The sequence below is a fragment of the Eutrigla gurnardus genome, assembly GCF_963514095.1.
Source record: "Eutrigla gurnardus genome assembly, chromosome: 10".
Taxonomy (NCBI): Eukaryota; Metazoa; Chordata; class Actinopteri; order Perciformes; family Triglidae; genus Eutrigla; species Eutrigla gurnardus.
Genome location: NC_139924.1, coordinates 26641089 through 26666681, shown reverse-complemented (window position 1 = coordinate 26666681; position 25593 = coordinate 26641089). Strand labels below are relative to the sequence as shown.

At 41.4% G+C, this 25593-nt stretch overlaps 5 protein-coding genes across 5 annotated transcripts in view; 2 read left to right on the top strand and 3 right to left on the bottom strand.

Annotated features, from left to right (window-relative positions):
• Positions 1–25593, bottom strand: part of nek8 (NIMA-related kinase 8) — a 73458-nt gene that overhangs the window by 26981 nt on the left and 20884 nt on the right. The gene's annotated exons all lie outside the window — the stretch shown is intronic.
• On the bottom strand, positions 2–1856 carry LOC311020184 (adenine phosphoribosyltransferase). The gene is made up of 5 exons (XM_084020093.1): positions 1693–1856; positions 1463–1556; positions 1053–1199; positions 529–624; positions 2–265 (listed from the first exon to the last, which is right to left on the bottom strand). The coding sequence occupies exons 1-5, from the start codon at positions 1813–1815 to the stop codon at positions 129–131; spliced, it is 597 nt and encodes a 198-aa protein (XP_083876219.1). The 5' UTR covers positions 1816–1856; the 3' UTR covers positions 2–128.
• Positions 4167–9029, top strand: proca1 (protein interacting with cyclin A1). Its single transcript, XM_084020310.1, has 4 exons — positions 4167–5333; positions 5425–5557; positions 6893–7027; positions 7127–9029. Exons 1-4 carry the CDS (start codon positions 4799–4801, stop codon positions 8766–8768), a joined length of 2445 nt encoding a protein of 814 aa, XP_083876436.1. The 5' UTR covers positions 4167–4798; the 3' UTR covers positions 8769–9029.
• On the top strand, positions 12081–15888 carry ca4b (carbonic anhydrase IV b; the record flags this gene model as incomplete). The annotated part of the gene is made up of 9 exons (XM_084019299.1): positions 12081–12099; positions 13091–13135; positions 13216–13380; positions 13664–13809; positions 13905–13997; positions 14536–14602; positions 15051–15214; positions 15542–15691; positions 15871–15888. The coding sequence occupies 9 exons, from the start codon at positions 12081–12083 to the stop codon at positions 15886–15888; spliced, it is 867 nt and encodes a 288-aa protein (XP_083875425.1).
• Positions 18363–21013, bottom strand: LOC311019779 (RIMS-binding protein 2). Its single transcript, XM_084019351.1, has 5 exons — positions 20705–21013; positions 20238–20394; positions 19668–19789; positions 19513–19584; positions 18363–19431 (listed from the first exon to the last, which is right to left on the bottom strand). Exons 1-5 carry the CDS (start codon positions 20924–20926, stop codon positions 19366–19368), a joined length of 639 nt encoding a protein of 212 aa, XP_083875477.1. The 5' UTR covers positions 20927–21013; the 3' UTR covers positions 18363–19365.

Here is a 25593-nt window from a genome sequence, read left to right as displayed (position 1 = left end):
TTTCACTATATTTCTGGGAAAAAAAACATGTCTGTGCAGATAAAACTTTCATCATCACCATCATCTCAGTAATTGAGATTATTATTATTACCCTTTTCTTTACTGAAATTGTAAGAAATCGTGTTTTCTTATTCACTTTTGAAGGAATCAAGATACTTTTGGTCAATTTGACTCTGGAGCTCTTCGGGGATGCAGTGAGAGAATTTGTAGTTTTCTTTAATCCACTTTCCTCCTTCTGTGTTCTCGATGGCCACAGCTGCTACGCCTGCAGGGAAGAAGTATTCAGATCTTTTATTGAAGTAAAAGTAGCAATACTGCACAGTAGAAATAATCAACTAAAAGCCCTGCATCAAAGATAGTACAAAAGTATTGTGAAGCAAAACGTTCCCTCTAATGTTGGAGATGTAGTGAAGAAGCAGTATAAAGTAGCATAAAATGAAAATACTCAAGTCAACCACAAGAACAGTCAGTTGGTACTGAAGTACAGTACATTCCACCTCTGATTACTGCGTAACCATGGTGACTGACCTACAACAGTGGCTCCGAGACTCTCCACCAGCTGGATCGCAGCCTTCATAGTGCCTCCGGTCTCTATCCATTGATCCACTAGCAGCAGCCTCATTCCTGCAGAAAGGACATTACATTTAAAGATTATTATTATGAACACAGTCTGGACATGGCTAACAAGACAACATTTAGAGTTTTATTATTCTGTATCCAAGGAAAAATACAAAGCAAACAACATGAAAGTAGATTCTACTGGAGCTTTATTTTTCTCTCAACACTAGAGGGTGCTGTGTCACAGTGATTTAGGACACATGTTGTTTCTGTTAGGTTGATTTTAGATGATTTGTTCATTATTCAATCAGTCAATCAATAGAATAAGCAACTGTATTAAAAATGCACAATTTTAATCATTTTTGAAGCAACAAAGGTCATTTTTATTTGGTATATTTTAGCCGTCACATGATTGCCAGCTGTGTTAACATTAATCTCCTCAAGAGAAATAACTGACATGGTTAGTGGGTCAAAAAAGCAAAAGGAAGATTGACCTGGTTTTAGAACATCCAGTCTTACTTCCATTGTCTTTTCTCTGCCCGTGTAGTCGCTGTAGTTCTGGTTCTGGGTCGCGACACACAAGTGTCCTGCTTTGCGGACGGCGAGAAATCCTTTTCCCAGGGTGGTGGCGACAGATGCACCTGGAAAACATTCATCAGACACCTTCATCCAGTGACAGAACGATATCTCAGAATTGGTCATTGCCTGTGTTTAACCCTTGGTGTGAAATAGAAATGATCGTGCCGTGTTCCACAAGGAGTCAAAGTATCTAAATATAGTATCATCAGTCTGGGATCAGGTTTCTAGCTAGCTCAATAACTGGATCTTAAAATCACTGAGAGCGTTGTTGCTCTTAAACTACCATTTATTTTCCACCTTAAAACAAATTGATGTGTTTTCATACCAAGAATGAATCCCATTGCATCTATCCCGGCAACCAGGTCAATGGTGTCGCTTTGGAATGGACTGAGAAGGTCTTTGACACAGTCTGCAAGAGCCTGAATTGAGTGTAAAGACAAGACAATGCACATGAAAAGGACTCACAATTAGATTTATGCTGTGTTCAATGAGAGGCGAGACAGTAGAAACAGTTTAAAGTGACTAGAAATCTTCCTTTCCCCCCTCCCATCATACCTGGGAGTTGCAGTAGAGCCTGGACGGGTCCAGCCAGGCAAACGTGGGTCCTTTTGTGTTGGGTGCCATCAGAGAAAGGTACCATCCTTTATGTCTGTCTGCAGGAACGGCCATCACGTCCATTTGAGAAACGACCTGTGCTGTAGAGGGAGGAACTGGGGTTATTTAAGAGGACTGTGAATGAGAGACCCATCTCAGGTTCCAGTGGGGTGAATGGTGGGTGGGAGGAGGGCTGTTAATAACATCAAACTTACTTACTGATCCTGCTCTTCTGCAGTGACATGATGACCCGTCTCAGACTTGTCAACCTATAGAAGAAAATAGTTTTGATTTTTATCGCAATATTGTCGTTGTATAACCTTAATTATTCCTTTCTGTATGACAGTAAACTTTATATTGATTATTAGACTTCTGTGGACTCCTGCTTTCCTTTAAATTCTGCATAATTTCTACCACATTGGTACCGCTGTTGAATTTGGTTACTACTCCATTAATAGTCCATCAATATGCAGTTCCCATGGACTCTATAAGAAGTGAACGTCATCGTGACATCACCCGTGATTCGGATTTCTGTCAATAAACTGAAGGAAGGTGATGAAACAGGATGTGTCCATTATCTCTTTAGGTGCATGTTGTACATCAAAAACAAAGCCAACGCCGTAGTCACTTGATACTAACCGACATAAACACTGAACTGGATAACCAAAATGTTCATTTTCCCCCTTATGCATCAGATTGTTATTGTAAATGCTGCTCAATAGCCAGAGGATCGATGTCTAAATAAACAGCTGGAGCAACAAAAATCCATTATCTGACTGTGTTCTTCGAAGTTCTCAGACTGGAAAGATTATTATTAAATAAACTGATCCGAAATTCCATCACAGTTTTTGTACAACAGAGTTCAAGCTGCGCTGATGAAGAAGAGTGTGCTCCTCACTGCCAGTAGTGACTGTACTTTCCCACAGGTTTGGTCTCACGAACCAGATGAACTCACAGTCAATCTAACTGAGGTGCTCAACATGCTTTCCGATATCATTTTTGCAGAACATTTGCACACTTAAATCTGAGCAAATTATTTATTTAAGGTTTATTTGAGTAGGGACAGAAACAAAATCATAGATGATCTTGAAGTCATCTGATGTATGCATCATAGTGCTTTCAGCCAAAGCTAATTCACGTGTGGTCGCTGCCAGAGACTGTAGATACGGAGGTGACGTAGTTTCCCCCACAATCAGGGCACTTGACATTAAAAAAGCAAATTAGATCCAGCCTTCTTAAATGGTGGAATAATAATCTGCATCAACCGAGGAACTAATCCAGAAGTATATTAATTTCTAACTGTGGGTAACTATACTATGTACTATTATAGAATATCAATAAATGTCATTAAATGGCTCTAGACAGCATTAGTGATGAACTTCACTAAACACATTAACTGTGTAAGAATCTTTGTGCACCTGTAGAGTCTGCATGCACATCATCAATATGGTGCACTGGGCTCCCAGAAACGTCATCAGAGGAACTGACCTGTGTGAAAAGACAGCGGGAATCAATACAATACAGTATCATCTTTCTGTTTCACTGTGCGCCGTTCTCCACATGAACTCCAAATCTTATCAGCAGGATTATCTGCCTCATTTCTTTGCCCCAAATCCCTCCTGCAGTGACCACTTTCATTTATGAGAAACCTTCTCCCGCCCCCCCTCCCTCAAGATTTGGTCGAATGTTGCCTCTGGTGATTTGACATCATTTCTCTCCGCCTTCCAACAATCCGATTTCAGTGCCTTGAGTAGGCTGGATCTCTGCCTCTAGAGCTCTGTGTAAGACCAGCCATGTGACAAAACACTGGGCTGATTAGAAACCCAACCTGCCAAGAGGTTTTTCTTTTCTTTGGGAACAGCCACTTGTTCACAGACGCAGAGGAATTTGCTGTGCATCCCTTTTCTTAGCTCACATGTCAATTTAGTTCGAATTTGTCATAAATAACCACAATTAGGGTATTGTGTCGTCCACATTATGCTGACAACAAATATGCAGTGGGCCAGATCCAGAATGCTGCTTACGCATGTTTAAACAGAAGCACAACATAAGTTCACATAAAAGAGGAGGAAACTCCATCTTGCCTTCTTTTCCAGGCGTTTGACAGATTTTGCAAACTTAAACACATCAAACTCAAACAACCATTACTATATTTGATTATCTGTACACCCGAATGTTTTAGGGTTTTGTCACGACATTTAATGGAAAATGACCCCTCTTGAATTAATTAAATTAACCCTCATTAACCTTTGTACAACACAAAATAATTGGGCTTCTAGATAGGAGAGATTCAGCATGATTCATGTTTATATACTTTTCTTTAATAAAACAATCGTAACAAAGTGTTTGACGGACAGTTAAATATTTGTAAATTATACAGAAGCAATTGCTTAATTGTTTATCAAACACAAATACTTGTATTTATTTAGCCTGAATCCAACCACCAGCTGACTCTTGTTGGCCGTCTGAGGCCCTCGCGTGCGACAGTGCAAACCTTTCTCCACATTCCTCCATGAAAGAGTTTTGTCCCTACATTGTGATTTAGGTCATCACCAATTCAGTGCCTGTTTTGTGGCATTTGAAAGATGTCCAATCTCCTGGGTTGGCACCATCACCCCATGCCTGTTACCATGGAAAACAGGGGCAAGCTAGAACCTCCTCCATGCGTGTTCCCAAAGTAAATCTCAGCATTCTGGGGGGGGGGGGTTAGGAGCTTGAGGGGGGTTGGGAGGTAACTTGCGGTCAGTTCTCTGTGCAGTGAACGATGCTGGAGGTTCATGCTCCACACCCACACATTAACCCTTTCCTCTCTTTCTGTAGCTGAGTAATATCTACTCTCAGCGTTCATCAAGTCCTGTGTAATGGATACAGATTCTCCACCTCCAACCAGGCTGGAAATCTACAGTGGTTAATTCGGCTGACTCCTCCCACAGTACCACTTTTCGTATTAATAATCACACCACTCGAGCGTCGCCTTAAAAGTGGGAGGGCGGCTCGGGAGCGCCGGGGAAAACCGCGAGGAGCTGTCTCCGTTACGCATGGTGCTGAAAGTGCCACTCGCCGAATCATGTGGTCGGTCTTCTTTGTCTTCCTGTCCTATCTGGACAGAAACGTCGTCAAGGGCGACCTGCTGAGTCGCGCATTGGACGCGGAGAGGGAGAGCAAAGAGATGTTCTCCATGCTCAACGGCACCTTTTGCGCAAAGATGTCCACCGTGCGGGAGAGCTTCCTCTACCAGGTGTCGGACGGAGCCGAGGTGGTGCGCTCCGTCGTCGGCCCCACCGGGAAGCTGGTGAATTGCTCCGTGGTTGTGAACCAAATGCTGGCGAAGTCGTTCATGCACGAGTGCAGGCTCGGGCTGAAGGAGCAGAGAGCCGACCGGCAGCTGGAGACGCGCTTTACGCGCATGAGTGAAGCCAAGCTGACGTGCCGGGAGTTTAAAGAGCGGTCGGAGCGCAGCGGCGGCGGCGGGGTGAAAGGCGATGACACCGGCGACTCCGCGCTGCAGGACGGGGCTTTAAAAAGGTCCAAGAGGGGCTTCACTTATCCTGGGACCCTGTGGTGCGGCGCTGGAAACATGGCTGACGATTATAGCCAGCTGGGTGAGTTAGAAATATGACCTAAATATATTTTAGCTACTGAAGTTAATTCCTCGAGTGCGCAATAATAATTTGTCTGACCTCATTGTTGCAGGAGAATTTGCTGAGACCGATAGCTGCTGCCGCATCCATGACCACTGCCCTCATGTCATCCACGCCTTCTCCTCTAATTATGGCCACACCAACTTCAAGTGGCACTCCATCTGCCATTGTGACTGTGATGATGCGTGAGTAAAACACTGACGTCTGAGTATACCATAAACATTTGACCACTGATATGCTTTAAAGTAATCCAACCACTGCGATGAAAATGTATGAGAAGGAAGAGGACAGCCTGTCAAACAATGAAAACATTATTATTCATATAAATTAGCCTTCTTAAGAATCAGCCAATTAAAAAAAACTGCATTAGAATGCATGTTGAAATTTAGAAATTAGGTTCTGACGAACTCATAAAATGTAGTTTTTGCATTGACCATCGACTTCAGTTGAGTTTTATAAAAGGCATAGTTAAAGGAAAAGTTCGGAATTTTGGACATAGGACCTCATTTCCAACTTACCCGAGGTGATATAGGTCGGTGGAGACCGTTTTCAGCACAATTGGTCCAGTCCTTATAGTTGCACAAGTCACTGTTGCTAAACTGGTGTTGAGCTAGCGCACGTCAACGGTAACATCCAGCCTGTCTCTAAAAACAGCTTTAACTGCTCCGCAGAACACCCGAGACAAATGTATTATGACGTCGGACTATCGATGTACATGTCAGTGTTGGTAGAATAATTTTAGAAATTAAACCAACCGTGCATTTTGAGGGACTAGTTTCTCAGCAGCAGCGGAATTTTACTTTGCGTGTTAGTAGTAGTGCGTAAAAACGAAACCTAAGCGCCCTACAGTCGTGACAGCTAGTACTCGTAGCAGCGTTAAAACATTTTTTAAAATGATTCTACCAACACTGACATGTACATCGATAGTCCGACGTTATAATACATTTGTCTCGGGTGTTCTGCGGAGCAGTTAAAGCTGTTTTTAGTGACAGGCTGGATGTTACCGTTGACGTGCGCTAGCTCAACACCAGTTTAGCAACAGTGACTTGTGCAACTATAAGGACTGGACCAATTGTGCCGAAAACGGTCTCCACCGACCTATATCACCTCGGGTAAGTTGGAAATGAGGTCCTATGTCCAAAATTCCGAACTTTTCCTTTAACATTTAATTAAAATGCACCAGAATTCATTTATTTAAATAATGATGCAGCCGTGAGTTATCCATTCAAGATCTTTAGGTGGGTGTTAAATACAAATATCAGCAAATGATGAATGTGTTGTAATTGGTTAGACCAAAGGACAATAATATAACATTACCACGATAATTTGATGCCTGATTTGACACTTATACATTTTATTTATAGGTTAATGCAACATTATAAATAACATTAAGCTGAGAACAGCTTGATTGATATTATATCCCAGGAGCACCTGCATAGAGTTAGTCTACTCTTCTAGATCAAACTACGTTGCCGTCTCCTGAAAGAAAACTGGAGTCTGAATATTCGTTCTCTCTATAGGTTGAGAGGTTGCCTGAGGAAAGTCAACGACACATCTTCCAGGGTGGTTGGTCAGGCGTTCTTCAACGTCATCGGTGTGCCGTGCTTCGACTTGGCCTATGAAGAACAGTGTGTGGAGCGGCACTGGTATGGCATGTAAGTATCAGTGCACACTGGTGTTAAACTTTTAAGCAGATTTGCAACGTACTGAGCTGTATCACTTTCTGAAATCACCACAAACCCGCTCTCTCGTAGGTGTAAACGTTATGAGAAGCTTCCCATTGCTGTGCTGAAAGAGGCGATCCCGTACGACTTTGGCGGTATTGATGTCATCGATAAGCTGAACGTGGCTTCGGAGTCCAAGAAAAGCAAAGAAAAAGAGAAACCGGAGAGTGCAACTCAGTCTACAATGTCAGGTCCTGACGAGCCGTCGCTCGGAAACGTCGTCACCGCTGCAGAGGACTTCATCAAGGTGCTCGCCACCGTCTCCACCTCTCAAAGCTCGGCCGCCGCCGCCACCGACTCCGATAAAGGCGAGACGCAAAGCTCGGAGAAGAAGAGGAAGAACGCGGGAAAGAAGAAGAAACACAGCAAAAAGCAAAAAGGGAAAGGAAAGGGGCGGAAGAGGAAGCAGAAAGCAGAGGAAGGAGCTGCAGTTTCGCCCTCTGGTGGCAAAGTGGAGGAAGTCATGGCTCTGGGTAACTTCATCAGCGAGTCACACAAACACAAGCAGTCGAGTAGAAACACCAACAGAGTCGGCGACGGTGAATACAAGCTTGGAGAAAAAGAAGAGCCCTTCAATGAAGTCATGAAAGATGAACCGGCGGCGGATCAGGACCCCGTTTCCATTACATCACCTAAAACAATACAGAAGAAACCAGCAGAGTCCACGGAAGAAACCCCTCTTTCTACGCCGAAAGCTGTTATTCCACATGAAGCGAACACCAGAATGCTCAGGAAGGGGAGGAGAAAGAAGAGCAAGAAAATATCTCTTCTGTCTTCAGTAGAACTTTTAACGAACACATCAAACAACATGAGCGCCATTTCTGGCCCCCACATTACTACGATAACCTCGACACCACGGCCTGAGCAACAAAGCCTTGTTGTCAGCACAGCCAGTGCCCCCATTATAATCCCCAAAGTCAAAAGGAACAGGTCAAAGGAACAAGGAGACAGAGCAGGGAGGAAAAAAAGGAGGAAAGTCAGCTCGGCTTCTTCCATTGTGGGCGCTGCTGGTAAAAATTCCACCGCAGATAATCTGAAAGTGATCCCTCTCGCCGTACCGCTGGCGCCCACCACAGAGCAGAAGGTTTCACACAAGATGGATGTTTACGGAGGGGGGACAAGCATCCCATTTACAGTTCTCAACTCCTCCTTTAGTGTTTTGAAAAGGCAAAAGTTGAAAGGATCGAGAAGCAGAAGGAGGAAAACAGCTTTGCCTCTTTCCAGTGAAAATCCACTTTTTCACAACAGCTCTGAAAATGTGCTTCCAATACCAACTCCAGAGGCGGGTGATGCACCGAAAACCCCGGCAACCGATTCTGCAGGAGGAACAGAAAGACACGGTGAATGGAGGTTTTATACTACGATCACAGCAGCTACTTCTATCATCACAAAACAACACAGGCAGACAATCAGACAGCAGAGAGAGGAAGCCACGGCCGCTGCTCTCGGGTCTATCCCTAAAACACCCGAGCAAAAATCAATGACGTTTACAACCACGCCGCCCAAAGTCGCCACCACCGAAGAGCTCAATCTACAGAGATCTGAAAAGCCATCTATGACCAGCACGGCAACTGTCGTCATGAGTCCAATTCAGTTATCGATCGAGAGAGCGAAAGCACAATTCACCAGGAAGAAGAAGAGGAAAGCAGTGCTGGCTGTTAGACAACAGTGAGCCCAGCGGTTCAACAGGATAGGCTAAAAGAAAAGTGGCTAGGCTAGCTCTTGTCGATCAGATAAACTTCTACGTCAGTATATTTACAGGATAATCTTTACTTGGTTCAGGATTTAAATCACAGAAATGGACAGAAATTGTGTTTGAATGTAATGTGGGAATCATGTTTTATATGACTGTTTTCTGCATGTCTATAATAAAATTTCCAAATGATTAGCCTATCTTGACAGTGCCCATGTTTTTATATCTAAAGATAAAATAAACGAGTAAAAAAAGTACCTTGTTTGTCATTTTGGGAAATATGCTTATCCATGTTGTAGCTAAGTTCGATGTGTAAATTTATACTTTTGTAGCTGTGTGCGTGTTAACTTAAAACTGTAACACGTTCATATTTTATACTTTCCTTTTGGCACAAATTGATCAAACTAGATCCGACGTGTTAATCAATGAGCTTTAGAGGTGCTGGTTGGTGGATTTTGTTTCCAGTCTTTGAGCTAAGCTAAGGACTGCTGCTGACTGTAGCTTTAAATTTATCATTCAGACATGAGAGAGGAAGCAATCGTTTCATGCAACTCTGCAAGGAAGTTAATTACTATTTCCCCCAATGTCAATCGATTGCTTTAAACATGATGAAATATGAAAATATGCTAGCTAGAAAACTAAATTATCTTTTTCAAATCATGTTTGGAGCACATGGTTATTATCCCAGCTGGAAATGTTAAATCAAAAAAGGTACAAAATTGGAAAGGCTTAACGCTAGCTTAATTCTTTTTTTTTTTTTTTTTTAAACTTAATTTTCCAACACTGCGTGCTCAGATACCGTGCCAAGAAAAACCTGCCAGTTTATGAACGGTTCTCTTTTGTTTAAAGGGGATTTTGGCCTTATACGTGTGGTTTAAGGCAAGGTCACATTCTCCACACAGATTAGGTGCTCACTTTGCACTTTAATTTCACCTCTCAGCACTGAGGGTTTGTAACGCCAAGTGCAGAGGCCGAAATCCTTCGGGATCAGCTGATTCTCACATGCTTGCATGAGATTAATTTATCTGTATGAGTTTGAAAAGGCTGAGATGACCAGATTAGAGCTCCATCACGCCAGATACATAATAAAATGTACTGACGGGACAGATTTTCAGATAAACAGCGTCAGGTTTTCTTGCAAACAGTGCGACACTAATGTAACAATGCAGACTTTCATGCTGCAGCTCAGACTTTTTGGAAGACATTCAAAGGAGCTTAGCATTCAGACACAATCATAAGCTGAAGTGACAGAACGACTAACACAGTTGGATCTGAGACGAGATCATTTCTAACAGGGAGCGGGAAAAAAGTAGCGTGAATTTTCCATTTCATAGGCAAGATTATCATTGTGTTTTGACATCTCCTTACAAATGGAAACTCTAGGTTGACGATGTAAAACTCACATGACTATAATGATCTGCAAAAATAGGGAATATAATATAAGAACTGTATCATTTTACCAGACACTTTCATTTATTTAGGACATTAATGTGTCTGTGTGGTTAACATACATTCTAGCTGCTTTAAGGATCTGAGAGAAGACACCAGCTTGTTCATTGACTTAATGGATTTTAAGATCTGAGACACTGAACGGCAACGAAAAGACACCATCTTGATGTGAACTCCGTGGCACTAAAAAAGCCAAGCAGCAGGTTTTTTCTGTTGCACAGGGAGACAGAAGACTGACTGGATAACATTGCAGAATATGGGGATAAAATATGGAGTTGTGATTGTGAACATTTTCCTCATTTTAAGGTAATCTTACTTAAAAATAAACATTAAAAGCAGTTATTTAAGTACAGTAAGGCTTTCCGGGAGCTATGAGGTAACTTTCTGTGACAGTAGTCTGGGAGTGGCCACCAGTGTTGCTGAACACCTGTGCACAGAACAGAAAAAAATTTAATAATTGAGCCCCATTGCGAAACATTTCTTGAACCTACGTGATAGCAGCTGCTGATGCCGTCTCCTCCTCCAAAGCGCATCGGTTTGATGTCCACCAGGCAGGGATCGTGTGAGGCTTCGGACCCCATGCCCATTACTGCGCGATGGTGATGAAACAAATGAGATGTGTTGGGAGGCACGCTCTGGTCAGGCAGAAGAAAACACACAAAAGGGATATGGATTCCACAGAATATGCCATAATGAGAGGACAGCACGCTCTGTGGCATCCTATTAGGTTGAGAATCCAATAATCCATTAATTTCACACACACAGAGGATGTATTGATTGAGAGAAAATAACCCGTCTTGGTTAGATTGGCTGGTGTGGCACAACAATATACACTGAAAATATAAAACACAAATGTAACCTGTAATATAGTGCAAATATTTTATTAAAAAAAACAGTCAAGTAAAATAGGCGCAACACAAGTGTAAGTGAATTTAAACATACTGACATATACTGAGAACACAACAAGCATGGAATTTCTTTTTGTTGGGATTTTTTTTTGTTTTTTATTTAGGAAACCGGAGCACCCGAAGTGGATAATACAAAATCTATAATATATTTGTATTACAAATTATAGTTATTTATACATTTGGGGCCAAGTACCTCGACGTCGATGCCGTTCTCAAAGCGGCTCTCGGGCTCCGACTTCATCAGCCATCGGTGATGCTGCGGAGATTCGGAGCTCCCGTCGTCCTTCCCCGATGCCGCAGCTTTCCTCTTACCTAACTGACAGCTAGCCGCTCTGGTAGCATCGAGCTAACTGACAGCTAGCCGCTCTGGTAGTGTAAAGCTAACTGACAGCTAGCTGCTCTGGTAGCATCGAGCTAACTGACAGCTAGCCGCCCGGTAGCTTCAAGCTAACTGACAGCTAGCCGCTCTGGTATCTTCAAGCTAACTGACAGCTAGCCGCTCTGGTAGCTTCAAGCTAACATACAGCTAGCCTCAAACAAACTCAATAACCCCCCCTAAAGGAAGAAAATAATTAAATTCAGAGATAACCTTTTTTTTCCAACCGGTGTTACGCGAAATTCCGTGAGCACCCGCTGTTTGGTGGTCATATTTATGGTCCGGGTTCGGCTCATCAGAGACGCTCCAGCTGTCCATCACAGCCGGGACACCGGTACCTCCGTTAAATACAAACCGCTCTCAATAATAAGGACAGCTACACTGAGTTTCGGTGGAGTTAACAGTAAAAGAAAACCCGGAGCTCCTTCAGTCGGGTGCGGGTGGAGGTCGTAACGAGCGCGAGCCCCGAGAGAGTAGCTTTTCGCGGTATTTCAAATTCACGGACACGTCACTGTGCTGCATTCACGTGAACCGCAAACTGTAGGATTTCGCATAACCATGAGGTTTCCAGGATGTTGTAGGCTACTTAAACCCCTTAACAGTTTGTATTCCCTTAATATTCTATATGTCCATGTTTTTATTCTGCATGTATAAACGTTTTGTACTTTATTTTACTAAGTTTATATACTGTATTTTACTATGTATAAATAAAGGCTATAATATACAGTTTACTATGTATATATCTATTTTATTATGTATTTTGAGAACAAATATTGGTATCTTGTCTTATCACTGCGTATCTTTTCATGCATTCATAGCACACCTATGTCTTCTGATGTTTACATATTATATATTACTAGATATATTTTACTGTACACAAGTATGTGTACTGTATGTACATATGTGTAGGCTACATTTCTGCCACATTTTCTTTTCTTTTCTATCTTGTGGAGTTGTGGCACATGAAATACAGCCACATCCATCCATGCATCTGATATTGTTATCAAAGATTTAAAAAAGTAACAATATCAGAAAGAGTAGCCTAAACGTGGCCGCAGTATCGCAGTAACACAATAAGAACCTATGTCTTAATTCAAGCTGTGACTGGTCAGGTCAGTGAATGATGGTCCATTCATTAACTTGTGTATATCAGAGTGCAGATATCACTTGCTGTCTAACTGGACTCATAAAACTAAAGTATGCAATAGGTGGGATGATAGGTTGATCTATCTGTCTTATAACTGAATGATTGAACTCTACATCTTCCAAATCATTCAATGCAAAGCCGACGGACTCGGACCATTCACGATGCTGCTTGCAGCTGTTTTAGTTTTGTTTGCATCTTCCACAAATATTGTTTCAGGGGCAGGTATGTTTTCTAAGAAAATATGTACATTTTGTAAATGTATTCAGTTAAATTGTGGTGTTTTTGTTAAGAAGTTGCATTGACATTTAAAATATGTATTTCTTGTTATTTGCTCTAAAGAGGAATTATCCCTCAGCTGGAGGCTTGTATTTGTTTTGTTTTTCTTCTATTAAATGACTTATTTTCAAACATGTCCTTGTAGATTGGTGCTACCAGTCCCAAGTTACATGCAGTCACACCTGCACAGGTAAAGCTCCCAGTTTAAATCAAATGAACGATTGAAAGAAACGTAAGAGTGGAGTCACCTCCGCTCACCTGCCTTCACAGGTCCAGAGGTGTGGGGAGCTGTTGCACAGCACTGCGGCGGCAGATCTCAGTCTCCAGTCAACGTCGTTACCAGGAAAATGCAACTTGATGAACGTCTCACTTCTTTTGACTTCACTGGCTATCAAGAGGCTTTTCATGGTCGCCTCGTAAACACTGGTCACACTGGTACGTCTTTGTTATAATAAAGTTTTATTTGAAGAACGCATTTTAAATCAGCTTGAGTAAAGTAAAGTGACTGTAAAATAGTCATATGAGGCTAATGTAAATGAAAGCCCTCAATGCTCATAACAAAAATGATTAACCCAAATGTTAATGAGCAACTGTCTCGACATTAAAGCCCGAAGAAGCAGCAAAACATCAGTGATTTTTGACATTTTCTTCGTTATCATCGCCAGAGGGGTCTTTGGGGGGGTCTTGAAATTTGAAACAATTACTTTTGTTTTTCCAGTTCTACTGGATTTACCCTCCAGTATAAAGATCAGTGGCGGGAATCTGTCTACATCATACAAGGCAGTTCAACTTCACCTGCACTGGGGCAAAGATGGAGGACTGGGGTCTGAACACACGATTGACGGAGAACAATTTCCAATGGAGGTAATATAAATATGTATATATATGGGGATGGAAGTGTCTTATAATTATGTGAGAACGCCAAATGAAATCATTGAATTGTTTTATGCCACCTACAGATGCATATTGTCCACATAAAAGAAGAATACGACTCTTTATCCCAGGCTGCAGGAGATCCCACGGGCGTGGCTGTTCTTGGATTTTTCTTTGAGGTGATTTTATTTGATTATCACGCAATAAAATAAAAAAGTGTAAATCTGTTTGAAATGAAAGTGTGATATAAGTAAGATAAACAGAGACTAACCAATATGCCTTTTGCCTCACTGAAGCTATGCAGGTCACACAAAGAAAATGTATTTCTCAAATAAATAGAATAGTCTTTCCAACTTTCTCTAATTAATTTAAGGATGGAGTATCAGACATTAAGGCTGTTTATTAGCTATTAGGCAACCCAGAAAATAGGGTCTATTTAAAAAGCTTCATAAATGTGTTGTTGTGGGCCTTTTCAATATTTCAAAATAATAGTATTAAAATTAAGTAAAAAACAATTAAAATACAAATGACAAAAAGCTCCTTAAATCTGAGACATTGCTTTAATGGAGGTAATGGTCTTACAATTAAATGTGTGTAGGGAATAATCCAATAAAGAATAAAAAGCTTTGGCCCAAGTATATTTTTTAAAGCACCAGGATCTCTTTGGACCAAACCATCCACAGTATGTTGTCTCAACATTTTATTCTTTCATTTCAGGAGTCCAAGACGGCAAATAAGAAATTTGATCTACTTCTTAATGCTCTGAACTACATCACAGAACCCAGTAAGTCATATCTGCTGACATTGAGACAATTATTATGTTCCAGTCACTAAATGTGCTGCTGATTTGCTTCTGTTAATACCACCACTACTGCTAATGCTACTACTACTATACTACTAAATGCAGTTGGAACCCAAGGGTCTGGGCTGCACCAGATTTCTGCCTAAAAGCCTATTAAGGCAGATTTTCTCGCCAGTGTCGCTGTAACGCTTGTGTCCTGAGATAACTTCTGTTGTGATATAACACTATAAATACAATTGAATTGAATTGAATTGTTCCAGCGTTGGGCTAAAGTACAATTGTTAAGCGATAACGCAACATCATAAAACACCTTTTCCAACACCTCCAGCAATAAATAGATTAAAACAAAAACAAAGTGGGCACCTTGAACCTCTTTATTGTTTTAAAATAGCAGATAACTTCATCGTCTTGTTAATATTTTATCAACCAGCCAACAGCACGACGTTGGCGGGAGTTTCCCTGGAAATGTTTATACCTCCGAAGGAGAATATGACCAAGTACTTTCGCTATGACGGCTCGCTCACGACGCCGAACTGTGCTGAAGCCGTCGTCTGGAGCCTGTTTGAAACAACCATCCTTCTCAGCAGGAAGCAGGTAATTATTACCACTATAATGTAAAAAAAAACAAAAAGAAAAAGGATTTAAATACAATGTTGTTATCATACTTAAAAAGCAGCACATTAGCCTATTATTAATACATGTTATTTCTGCCAGAAAAGTAAATAAACATCACAAAATCATACATAGGTGATTTATTCTCTGCAACACATAAGGGCACATCACATGTTGTGGTATTTAATTAGAGATAATACTATTATTATTACTATTTAGTCATTTGACCCATTCTAAATATTAATTATAGAAGATTAGGTAAATAATTAGAGCAGCTGAAGTTTGTTCCACCTGTGTTTTGTGTTCCAGCTCGCTGCGTTCTCCCAGCTTCACTTCTCTGACGGAGGGCTGATGGTCGACACCTTCAGGCCGGTGCAGCCAATGAACGGACGGCAGGTGTTTTACTCCGGAGGCCACGTTGCTTTGGTGAACAGCGTGTTGCTCATCGTGTCAGTGCTGGTGTCCGGTGCTCTCTATACACCTGTCCACCCCTGTCAAATACATGAAATATAATACTGTAGTACATGCACTGTGTGCTTTTTCTCTTTTTGTTCTATACTGTGCATAAAAGATATGAATTATTTAAGCTGTAGATTAAGCATCTTGACACCTCATGAGTCTTTTTTTTATTTCTGCAGAAGCAGGAGGTTCAATGATCAATCAACTGTTTTAAAAAACACTATTTGATTGCAGTTATGTACAGTTAATGGTAGAAGTTATGACAACAAATGTACCGTTGTAGCCTTTTCTTACCAGTTAATCATCTATATGATGTTGTGCATGTTAAAAAGGCTCAGAATTTGGTGTTTCATCACAGCTGTTTGTAAAATATAATGCAATTAATCAATAAATCAATAAATAAAGTGTGATTCCTGCTTTATGTAAAATATTTTTGGGGTTTGTTGTTGTCGACAGAGTCATATACTGTTTTATCAGTCGGAGCGTCAGTACTGTTAACATCCACTGTGTGGCAGCACCGAACAAGCCTGAGTCACTGTTTGAACTCTTGCAATGAACCAGCTGCATGCTGTACAGACAGAATTTAAAAGATAAAATGTTTTTATTTCTATGTTTAAGAGTCCTGGTGAATCATGCTGTCGCTTGAAGCCCGAAGCTATGATGTAATGAGAAATTTAAATGTTGGTCCGGACAGAAACAGGAACGGTGCCTTTTTGTGGTGTGTGTGTGTGTGTGTGTGTGTGTGTGTGTGTCCATTCAACACATATTTCTGCAGTACCAAGAGTTTAAAATGCAGCAGCCATTTTAAAGGGAATGTACATTCACATCTGTTATACGCAGCAGAAGAGGATTGACTGTCTGAGATCAGTCGGAGGTAAAACATAATTCAATCAGGCCTAAGCAGTGGCCCGGGAGGATAAAACCCACTGGTGTCATTAGAGGAATGCGCTTGTTTTTGGCTCGCTGACCATCTACAGTACACCACCTTAAGTACTTGAGGAGATCACTTCGGATATAATCCCATGTTGCACAGGAATAGATGTCTGATACAAGCACGGCCTCTCTGGCTCAACAGTGTTGAGATAATCTGCAGGATGCAGAGTCATGCTCACCTTCTGCAGAGGATCATCAGTTTTCTTGGAGAACATACACAGTGGCTCATTATCTTAAGGAAAACACACCGTTACGTGTGTGTGTGTGTGTGTGTGTGTGTGTGTGTGTGTGTGTGTGTGTGTGTGTGTGTGTGTGTGTTGTTTGACGGGATTTCAATCTGATTATTTGCAGCACATTCAAAGTTTTAAACCCCCTTCTTCTTCTTCTGCTACGTTGCTCGTCTTTTCTTCTTTTTTTCTTTTTCTAACGAGGACATTTCTTTTTCTCAGGGTTTGTGCTTGCCACCCATCCCCCACTTCCTCTTCTATTTCACTTGGCGTGACTCTGAGGTTTGGGTTGTCGTGACAACGGAGGACACAGGGCCCATCTCTATTCTATTTGCAAAGTTTCTGTTGTTGCAAGCGTATTGCACATTTGCTGCTGGGATGGGGAAGAGGCTCGCGCCGCCACCATCCCCCCACCTCACACCTTGGCAGGCGAAAATGAGTTCTCAGAAATACAAACCAGATATGAATCTCTTCCTGTTTAATCTATACAGAAGATTTTGGACCGTTAAAGGTCGACATATTTGAGGGACGGTGCTGAGGACTCCCTTCGCAAAAGTTTAACATTTCTAAACGAAGCATCACTCAATCAATAAGTCTGCTAATCATTTTTGATTGATTTGGATCTTTTATCAATATGTTGCTATTTCAGTCAATGTACGTGCCTCGATGCTGCGTCAGTAAAGAGTACTTTGTCCTGAGATCATTGATCCACGTCCACATTAATTATTAGTGGCATCAATATCCGTCCACTTTAGTGTCTGACTTCTTTTTTTAAAAGCAGGTGTCGTCTTATAAGTGTAGGTCCTTAAAAGGGATGAGCTAACGCTTGGCCTGACTTCGTCATGGTGTAGGTTTTGAATTTGCATGTGTGTGTGTGTGTGTGTGTGTGTGTGTGTGTGTGTGTGTGTGTGTGTGTGTGTTTGCAGATGTGGAAAGTATCTAAAATGTCAGTGAAATTCTTCTGTACTCGACGTATTGTGTATTTCTCGATTGTGAAAGTTTCTGCTGGTGTTAAATGATGAGTAAGATTATACATGAACAATATAAAAATACTCTAAATATAAATATTCTGTATTGTTGGAAACACTACACAACTGTATGGACCTACATCCACCCAGAGCAGCTACAGGTTACGTAAAATAAATCTAAAAAATCTTTCAAGAGACGTATTTCTTTTTAATTGTTTTTAAAATGTTGTTTATTTTACAAGAAATGTGTATTTTCTTCAACTAAAGGGACATTTCAAATACTATTCCCGCCACTGTGTGTGTGTGTGTGTGTGTGCATTCACTTCCGTGCATATATGTGTGTGTATGTGTGTGTGTGTGTGTGTGTGTGTGTGTGTGTGTGTGTGTGTGTGTGTGTGTGTGTGTGTGTGTGTGTGAGTGTGTGTGTGTGTGTGTCTGTGTGATGACTGTTAGAGCTTTTCCTGTGTAAACCACGTGGCTCAGTCAGGGTTAATAAAAGATCACGTTCACTTCTGGGTTTTCTTTCTTCTGGGGAATCCAAAGGCTGGTAAGACCCTGACAGCAAGTGCCTTCATTTTTCTTTATTTTAAATCTGATGATCGTTTTTATTTGCTGTGTTTCTTTAACATTACTCTGAAATGTTGTGCTGTTTCTCAGTTATAGAGTGATGTGAGAGAATGTGTGATTTAATGTGTGGAAACGTGTCTTCACTCAACCCGGCGGAGCGACCAGAAGCTACTGATGTACAGTGTTGTCACCCATAAAGTAGAAAGCACTACTAAACGTCACTATACAGTGTAGTGTTTCCTACTTTATGGATGAGTATACTGTTGGCTGCAGAGAAAAGTACAAGAAGAAACCAACGGACTGGAAAACAATGGAAGGGGCCTCTCATGAAAGCCTACTTCTGAATCTTTTGTCATTTATGTCTGTATTATGTTCATTTATTGCAAATTGAGAGGAAAATGGTGAAAATCTGTGATATTAGAAAACAATTTGTTGTAAAATCAAATACTAAGGAGATGATATATGTAGTTAAAAGAAAGCTTTGCACAAGTTCAAGTTTATTTTCAGTTTCTGCTTTATGTCGGTTGCATTGATAACATGGAGTTTTCCCTATACAAAGTTTCTGTTGTGTTTTTTACATACAAAATTATGCAGAACTAAAAAAAACAACTATGATCCAATAATAGAAAATATATAAAGAATATATAAACAGGATATAAGGCAATTATGAATATACTATAGAAATACACTCTGGTCTGCAAAACAACTGAGACTAAAGTTGTATTATTAAGGCTAAAAATATATAGATTTAATTGAATAAATTACAATTTGAATGTCATCACTTGGCTCATGTTGGGCTTTTTTGGGAGGAAAGTGCATAACGGTGAATTGTTCACACCGGGTCTGATTATTAAATTGTATTTTTAAACGTTTTTTTTACCAAATGATTTGTAATTTTGTTCCATTTACAAAACAATAAAAACAGCTGATTTCTCACTGTGTCCGGGACTTGGCATTTGTAGCAAAACGTCTTTTCCTCCTAATTCCAGGGAAGCGGCTGCAGGTAGTTTGATGGAACCAAACCTCTTCGTCCGTGCAGATCCCCCTAAACGTTGAGATGAAAGTTACATTTTTGTGCAAAAGTTCGGTTTAAGATGATGATTGAACTGTAGAGGTGAACACTCACGTAGTAAAATCCATCTTGATCCATGTCACCTAACACGTAAATGATGTCTCCTGAACCAAAGCCCAGTTCGACCTTTCAGGGACAAAAAAACACTTTAATTTGAAACATTGATTGATGAAAAATCTGGGTTAGAAAATGTAGTTTATTTATCTTACTTCACTGTCCATGTTGGGTGAACTCTCCCACGGATCGTAGTCGAATAAGGCCACCATTCGCTGAACGACCACATCATCGGTGATGCTGTTTACATCGCTCAGATCCGGCGTTGACGACATATCTGTGGGCCCAAACACACAAACACACTCAAATCTCAACATTAATGCGAGAAGAGAGAATATTTTTGTACACTGTAGCCCATAAATGTTGGAATATTTTGTTTTCAGACATAATCCTATGTTTATTCCTAATTAAATGCATCAAGCAATGATTACATTATGTGTCCCAATTAACCAGGTGGAATGAATTAATGCATAACATTCTATAAAAGACAATATATTTGCAAATTAATCCAACTTTATGGGCGATCCTGTATATGACAAAATCAAATCTGATGCACTATTTTTTGTAATACACACTCAAGATTTCTACATACATTTTTTACTTATTCTTAGTTCCTCTGTGTTTTTATTAGTTTAGTAACTTCCTATTGTCACACATTCACAGCTCAGTGCAACCAGCCTCTCACCCCGTATATACGTAGGTGTTCCTGCAGAAACAGAGGTTACCTGTGTGGTCCACGGGAAGGAAGCCCTGCTGCATCAGTAGATGCTTCATGTACTCATCATCCACTGGGATTTCTGCCACCATGTTACTTGGCACGTAACCAGAGAGACCACCGGACTCGCCGTGATAGAAACCATCGGAGTCTTTGTCTCCAAACACCTAAAACAAATCAGAGTTTTATTACTTTATTCGGGGTGTTTTGGAAGAGAGAGAAGAGGGGGAGAAATCATATTTGCATATTGCAGCAGTGAGCAGATTCAGTGAAAGTCACATCAATCAATTGGAAGTTTAGTGACAGGAAATAAAGAGTCTTCAATAGCACAAACAGGAAACACCATCATGTTCGATCAAAGAGGCTTTTCAACTCCATGAAGTGGAGGAAATACAACTGAAACACGAGATACAAACAGCAGCACACACTGTTCACCGTTATACCTGCTCTACTTTTACATCAAGTTGAAAAATTGACCTTGATTATCTGGCCCGGCACAAACGGCAGCTCTTCTGCAGCCGTCTCATGGTTGGGCGACATCGCAGCAGGGTTGTATGGGTAAAGGGCCACAAAGAGCCGGACGGTCGGTATGGACAGCTGGCTCGCCGTCTCCAGCTCCCATTCTGCAAGTTCCTCCGGGGTAACGACCCTCAGTTTATCCGGGTATATCAAAACATCCAACTCCATGCCCATCTCCATCGGAGTGCTCGACGGTCCACCGTGGCAGACAGATGGCCGCTGAACACAGCAGAGCTCCCACTTACCCTCATTCTAATTGAAGGTAACTAAGCTAAGCAGAAGGAACGGTAATCCTCTTTGTAGCAAGTGGAGAGAGTCATTAGTTCAGCACTGCTCGTTGCATTGTAAGACTGCACGGTGCGATGTAATGGGAGTAATGGTTTGTAAAAAAAGAAACCATTAAAGCTGCTTCTAGCTTACAAGTGGCAGCTGAGAGAGCACCTTAAGGTGTCAGGAGTATATGATGTGTATATTACTGGAAATGGAAATACAGGTTTTCCAAATGTGCATTGAATATAAACCTTGATCCTGAGGAGACATTAAAATTATACTATTTTTGCATGGACTCTGGTGATAAGAATAAAAGGCTTGAAGCCACGTTAGTACATATTAATGTAATTTGAAAGCCATGGTAAAGTGTGAAGAGTCAGTATTGTGCTCCTCCTCCTCCTACTTGACCCAGTTTCCACGTCCCTGAAAGTCAACACTTCCTCGGCTGACCTGTGGTCGGGTCAGCAGGTGATAATCTCTCCTGCTGCAGAGAAACAGGAGGCAGGGAGGAGGGTGGACATGTGGGACAGGAGTGCATGCTGGTTTGTTTTTGTGACCAGGTTTTTGGTTCAGACACAAAAAAACTCAAATCTAGGTGGTGGTTCTGTTGATTTGCATCTGAACTTACACTTATGAATACCTTTAATATGTGTTTTTAACTCATGCTCTTTATTCAATGTCAATTCAATTTGTGCTTTCCCAAACCAGGCCCTACATTTTTTTATTTTTTTTTTATTTTGTATTTTGCATTCCTCAGTTATTTGCACTATCCTCTTTGCTGCTGTAAACCTGTATATTTTCCCACTGTGGGACTAATAAAGGACTATTTAAGAATATTAAAACATAATTACCAACATGGACATTTTATATAATGTTTTAATTCTGTGTTTAGTTAAGATGTTAATTTTTTAGTGTGTTTTTTATTTATTTATTTGTCTAATTTCTTCAATGCTATTCTGTTTGTTTTTTTGGTTTTTTTTTTTTTGCAGCCTCATGCTATATTTATATATTTATTAACTAAAATCTGTTACCAATTCCACAATGATTGATTAGTTCCTTCTTTTTCCTGAGTTTGTATATGTTATATGGTTGGCGAGCTGCTGCATATAACTTATCCATACAGGAATCAATCAAATCAACATTGACTGGTTGTCTTTATTAACTTGATAATTGTTTTATTCTCGCAAATTTCAAAACACAGTCCTTTGGATTCAGAAGCTTTTTCACAGCAACAACAACATATTGTACATTAAAACGCCTCCCACTGCAGAACTGTCTGCACCCTCGGATACCGTCATCCCCATGTTTGACCAGAAGAGGGCGCTGTGAACACTTGTTTGTTTCTGCTTTAAGTGGCTCATATTGTCGGTTGGTGAAGACTCTTCCACACATAAACCAGGGTGAAATGTTGTGTGACAAAGTGAAGTATTACATTGAAATGTGTGCGGAAATTAATATAAAACTGCTGCCTCAGATCAGCATAATCTGCTCTCAGTGGATTCATTTTCTAAACAGCTGCACGAATCCAAACTCACCAGCAGAGTTTGCTAACTGCATCGCTCACTAGGCTTGGCCTTGGAGACAGGAAGTGCTGTGATCTCAGATTACAGTCCAGGAACGCCCAGTGAGCTTGTTCTGCAGAAATGATGATGTCATGGTTAAAACACACTCACACACACACACACACACACACACACACACACACACACACACACACACACACACACACACACACACACACACACACAAAAATAGCATCTGATAACATGGATCATAGTCTACATTTAACATATTAGAGATGTGTGGCATTAGGCTTTATTATAGTAAATAACAATAAATATTAACAATAAATGTAACAAAAAAAAATCTATTTCTCTAATACTGTCGTGTATATTTCTGATTGTAAAACAATTTAATTTAAATCTCTCTTGTAACTGTACACCACTCAAATATTCGGTTTCAATCAGGGAATAAATACATAAAGACTGAAGATTCTTTAAATTCAACACAGCTTTTACACCAAACTAACTGTACATTAAAAAAATGAAACAAGGGGTTCTTTGTTTTTTAGATTAGAATACGAGTCTGATTAATACTTATTTTATACAACACAAACTGTTTTCTGAGCATTAAAATCACATTTGTTTTTAAATCTGATGCGACACTCTTGCTTATAAAACATTTCTAACTTTAAAAAATCCAACAATTTTCAAATTTGCCATTAAAAGAAATGTTTCTTTTTCAGTTTTCTTGGCATTTTTATGAGACAGATGACAACGTAGAGGCAGACTGGAAACAAGCGGAGAGAGAGAGAGAGAGAGAGAGAGAGAGAGAGAGGGAGAGGGAGGGAGGAATGACACGCAACAAAGGTCACACGGTCAGAATCGAACCATCGCACTGCCAAGGCAAGATTTAAAGGTGCAATGTTCGACAATCAGAGCATTACATAGCAGCGAACAAGTATCTGCGATGTAAAGATTAAAGTAATGTCAAACTGAGCAGGAGTTGCCGTCCCTCTGTGTGTGTGGTTGGTGATCTCCCTCTGTGTGGTTGGTGATCTCCCTCTGTGTGTTGGGTTGGTGATCTCCCTCTGTGTGTGTGGTTGGTGATCTCCCTCTGTGTGTGTGGTGATCTCCCTCTGTGTGTGTGGTTGGTTATCTCCCTCTGTGTGGTTGGTGATCTCCCTCTGTGTGTTGGGTTGGTGATCTCCCTCTGTGTGTGTGGTTGGTGATCTCCCTCTGTGTGTGTGGTGATCTCCCTCTGTGTGTGTGGTTGGTGATCTCCCTCTGTGTGGTTGGTGATCTCCCTCTGTGTGTTGGGTTGGTGATCTCCCTCTGTGTGTGTGGTTGGTGATCTCCCTCTGTATGTGTGGTGATCTCCCTCTGTGTGTGTGGTTGGTGATCTCCCTCTGTGTGTGTGGTGATCTCCCTCTGTGTGTGTGGTTGGTTATCTCCCTCTGTGTGTGTGGTTGGTGATCTCCCTCTGTGTGTGTGGTGATCTCCCTCTGTGTGTTTGGTTGGTGATCTCCCTCTGTGTGTGTGGTGATCTCCCTCTGTGTGTGTGGTTGGTGATCTTCCTCTGTGTGGTTGGTGATCTCCCTCTGTGTGTGTGGTGATCTCCCTCTGTGTGTTTGGTTGGTGATCTCCCTCTGTGTGTGGTTGGTGATCTCCCTCTGTGTGGTTGGTTATCTCCCTCTGTGTGTGTGGTTGGTGATCTCCCTCTGTGTGGTTGGTGATCTCCCTCTGTGTGTTGGGTTGGTGATCTCCCTCTGTGTGTGTGGTTGGTGATCTTCCTCTGTGTGGTTGGTGATCTCCCTCTGTGTGTGTGGTGATCTCCCTCTGTGTGTTTGGTTGGTGATCTCCCTCTGTGTGTGGTTGGTGATCTCCCTCTGTGTGTGTGGTTGGTGATCTCCCTCTGTGTGTGTGGTGATCTCCCTCTGTGTGTGTGGTTGGTGATCTCCCTCTGTGTGTGTGGTGATCTCCCTCTGTGTGTGTGGTTGGTGATCTCCCTCTGTGTGGTTGGTGATCTCCCTCTGTGTGTGTGGCGATCTCCCTCTGTGTGTGTGGTTGGTGATCTTCCTCTGTGTGTGTGGTTATCTCCCTCTGTGTGTGTGGCGATCTCCCTCTGTGTGTGTGGTTGGTGATCTCCCTCTGTGTGTGTGGTTGGTGATCTCCCTCTGTGTGGTTGGTGATCTCCCTCTGTGTGTGTGGTTGGTGATCTTCCTCTGTGTGTGTGGTGATCTCCCTCTGTGTGTGTGGTGATCTCCCTCTGTGTGTGTGGTTGGTGATCTCCCTCTGTGTGGTTGGTGATCTTCCTCTGTGTGTGTGGTAAGTTTCTCCTTTTCCTTGTTTCTCTGGGCCTTTTAGTGCAAGTTTAGTGTGGTTTGCAATGTTACCGCTGTTAGCATCGTTAGCTACTCAGCTGTACATAATCTGATTTTCAGCACCTTTAAAAAAACAATACACATCCAAATCCTTTGAATGTGAACTCTGATAATCTACCATTATCGGCGGTGAGCCCTCGAGGCGGCAGGGCTCCTCATAAAACTTTATTCGTCCGCCCGTTGCGAGCAGTCCAGGACCACGAGGCGTCTGGCCCCGCTGGTCTGAGGGGTCACTCTCCTGTCGTGTTACAAGCACTTACAGTAAAAAACAGAGTCGGAACTCCTTTGCAAGCCCAAGGGTGCCGTTTCCACATTGAACATCTTTGAACATTGTCCTCTCACTGTCCAGATGAGAGACGATAATGATCGTTGAGGATTTGATACAGAACGGTTTAAGACTTGATTGTGGACTTCATATCCTTTCTAAGTTGTAGAGGTCAAAAACTAAATGTCTTCGTATTTTTAAATAAATATTCAATATTTTTTTCTTCCTGGAAATGAAATTTGAAACGTCCTTCTATCAGCTACCAATTTCAACCAATCACATCATGATCCATCCGTCAATCTGCACCCTGGGCTGTGCTAGAGTCGTGAGCTCATATTTAACGATTAAATCCTCCCTACGTCATGTCCCACCTCGTCATCCTGTCACCATACGGAAGCTAGAAACTCTTGAAATGCCATTTGAGCTCCA

What these genes read in the sequence shown, in the direction of transcription:
- LOC311020184 (XM_084020093.1), bottom strand. Translation starts at nt 1,815, where the DNA reads ATGGACGTGATGGCCGTTCCTGCAGACAGACATAAAGGATGGTACCTT. An exon ending in ACTGGATGTTCTAAAACCAG is followed by an intron (nt 625 to 1,052) that starts GTCAATCTTCCT and finishes TCCTTTCTGCAG; the next exon opens with GAATGAGGCTGCTGCTAGTG. An exon ending in TCTCGGAGCCACTGTTGTAG is followed by an intron (nt 266 to 528) that starts GTCAGTCACCAT and finishes TCTTCCCTGCAG; the next exon opens with GCGTAGCAGCTGTGGCCATC.
- proca1 (XM_084020310.1), top strand. Translation starts at nt 4,799, where the DNA reads ATGTGGTCGGTCTTCTTTGTCTTCCTGTCCTATCTGGACAGAAACGTC. An exon ending in TGACGATTATAGCCAGCTGG is followed by an intron (nt 5,334 to 5,424) that starts GTGAGTTAGAAA and finishes TCATTGTTGCAG; the next exon opens with GAGAATTTGCTGAGACCGAT. An exon ending in CATTGTGACTGTGATGATGC is followed by an intron (nt 5,558 to 6,892) that starts GTGAGTAAAACA and finishes TTCTCTCTATAG; the next exon opens with GTTGAGAGGTTGCCTGAGGA.
- LOC311019779 (XM_084019351.1), bottom strand. Translation starts at nt 20,926, where the DNA reads ATGGAGATGGGCATGGAGTTGGATGTTTTGATATACCCGGATAAACTG. An exon ending in TGCCGGGCCAGATAATCAAG is followed by an intron (nt 20,395 to 20,704) that starts GTCAATTTTTCA and finishes GATTTGTTTTAG; the next exon opens with GTGTTTGGAGACAAAGACTC. An exon ending in CACCCAACATGGACAGTGAA is followed by an intron (nt 19,585 to 19,667) that starts GTAAGATAAATA and finishes TGTCCCTGAAAG; the next exon opens with GTCGAACTGGGCTTTGGTTC.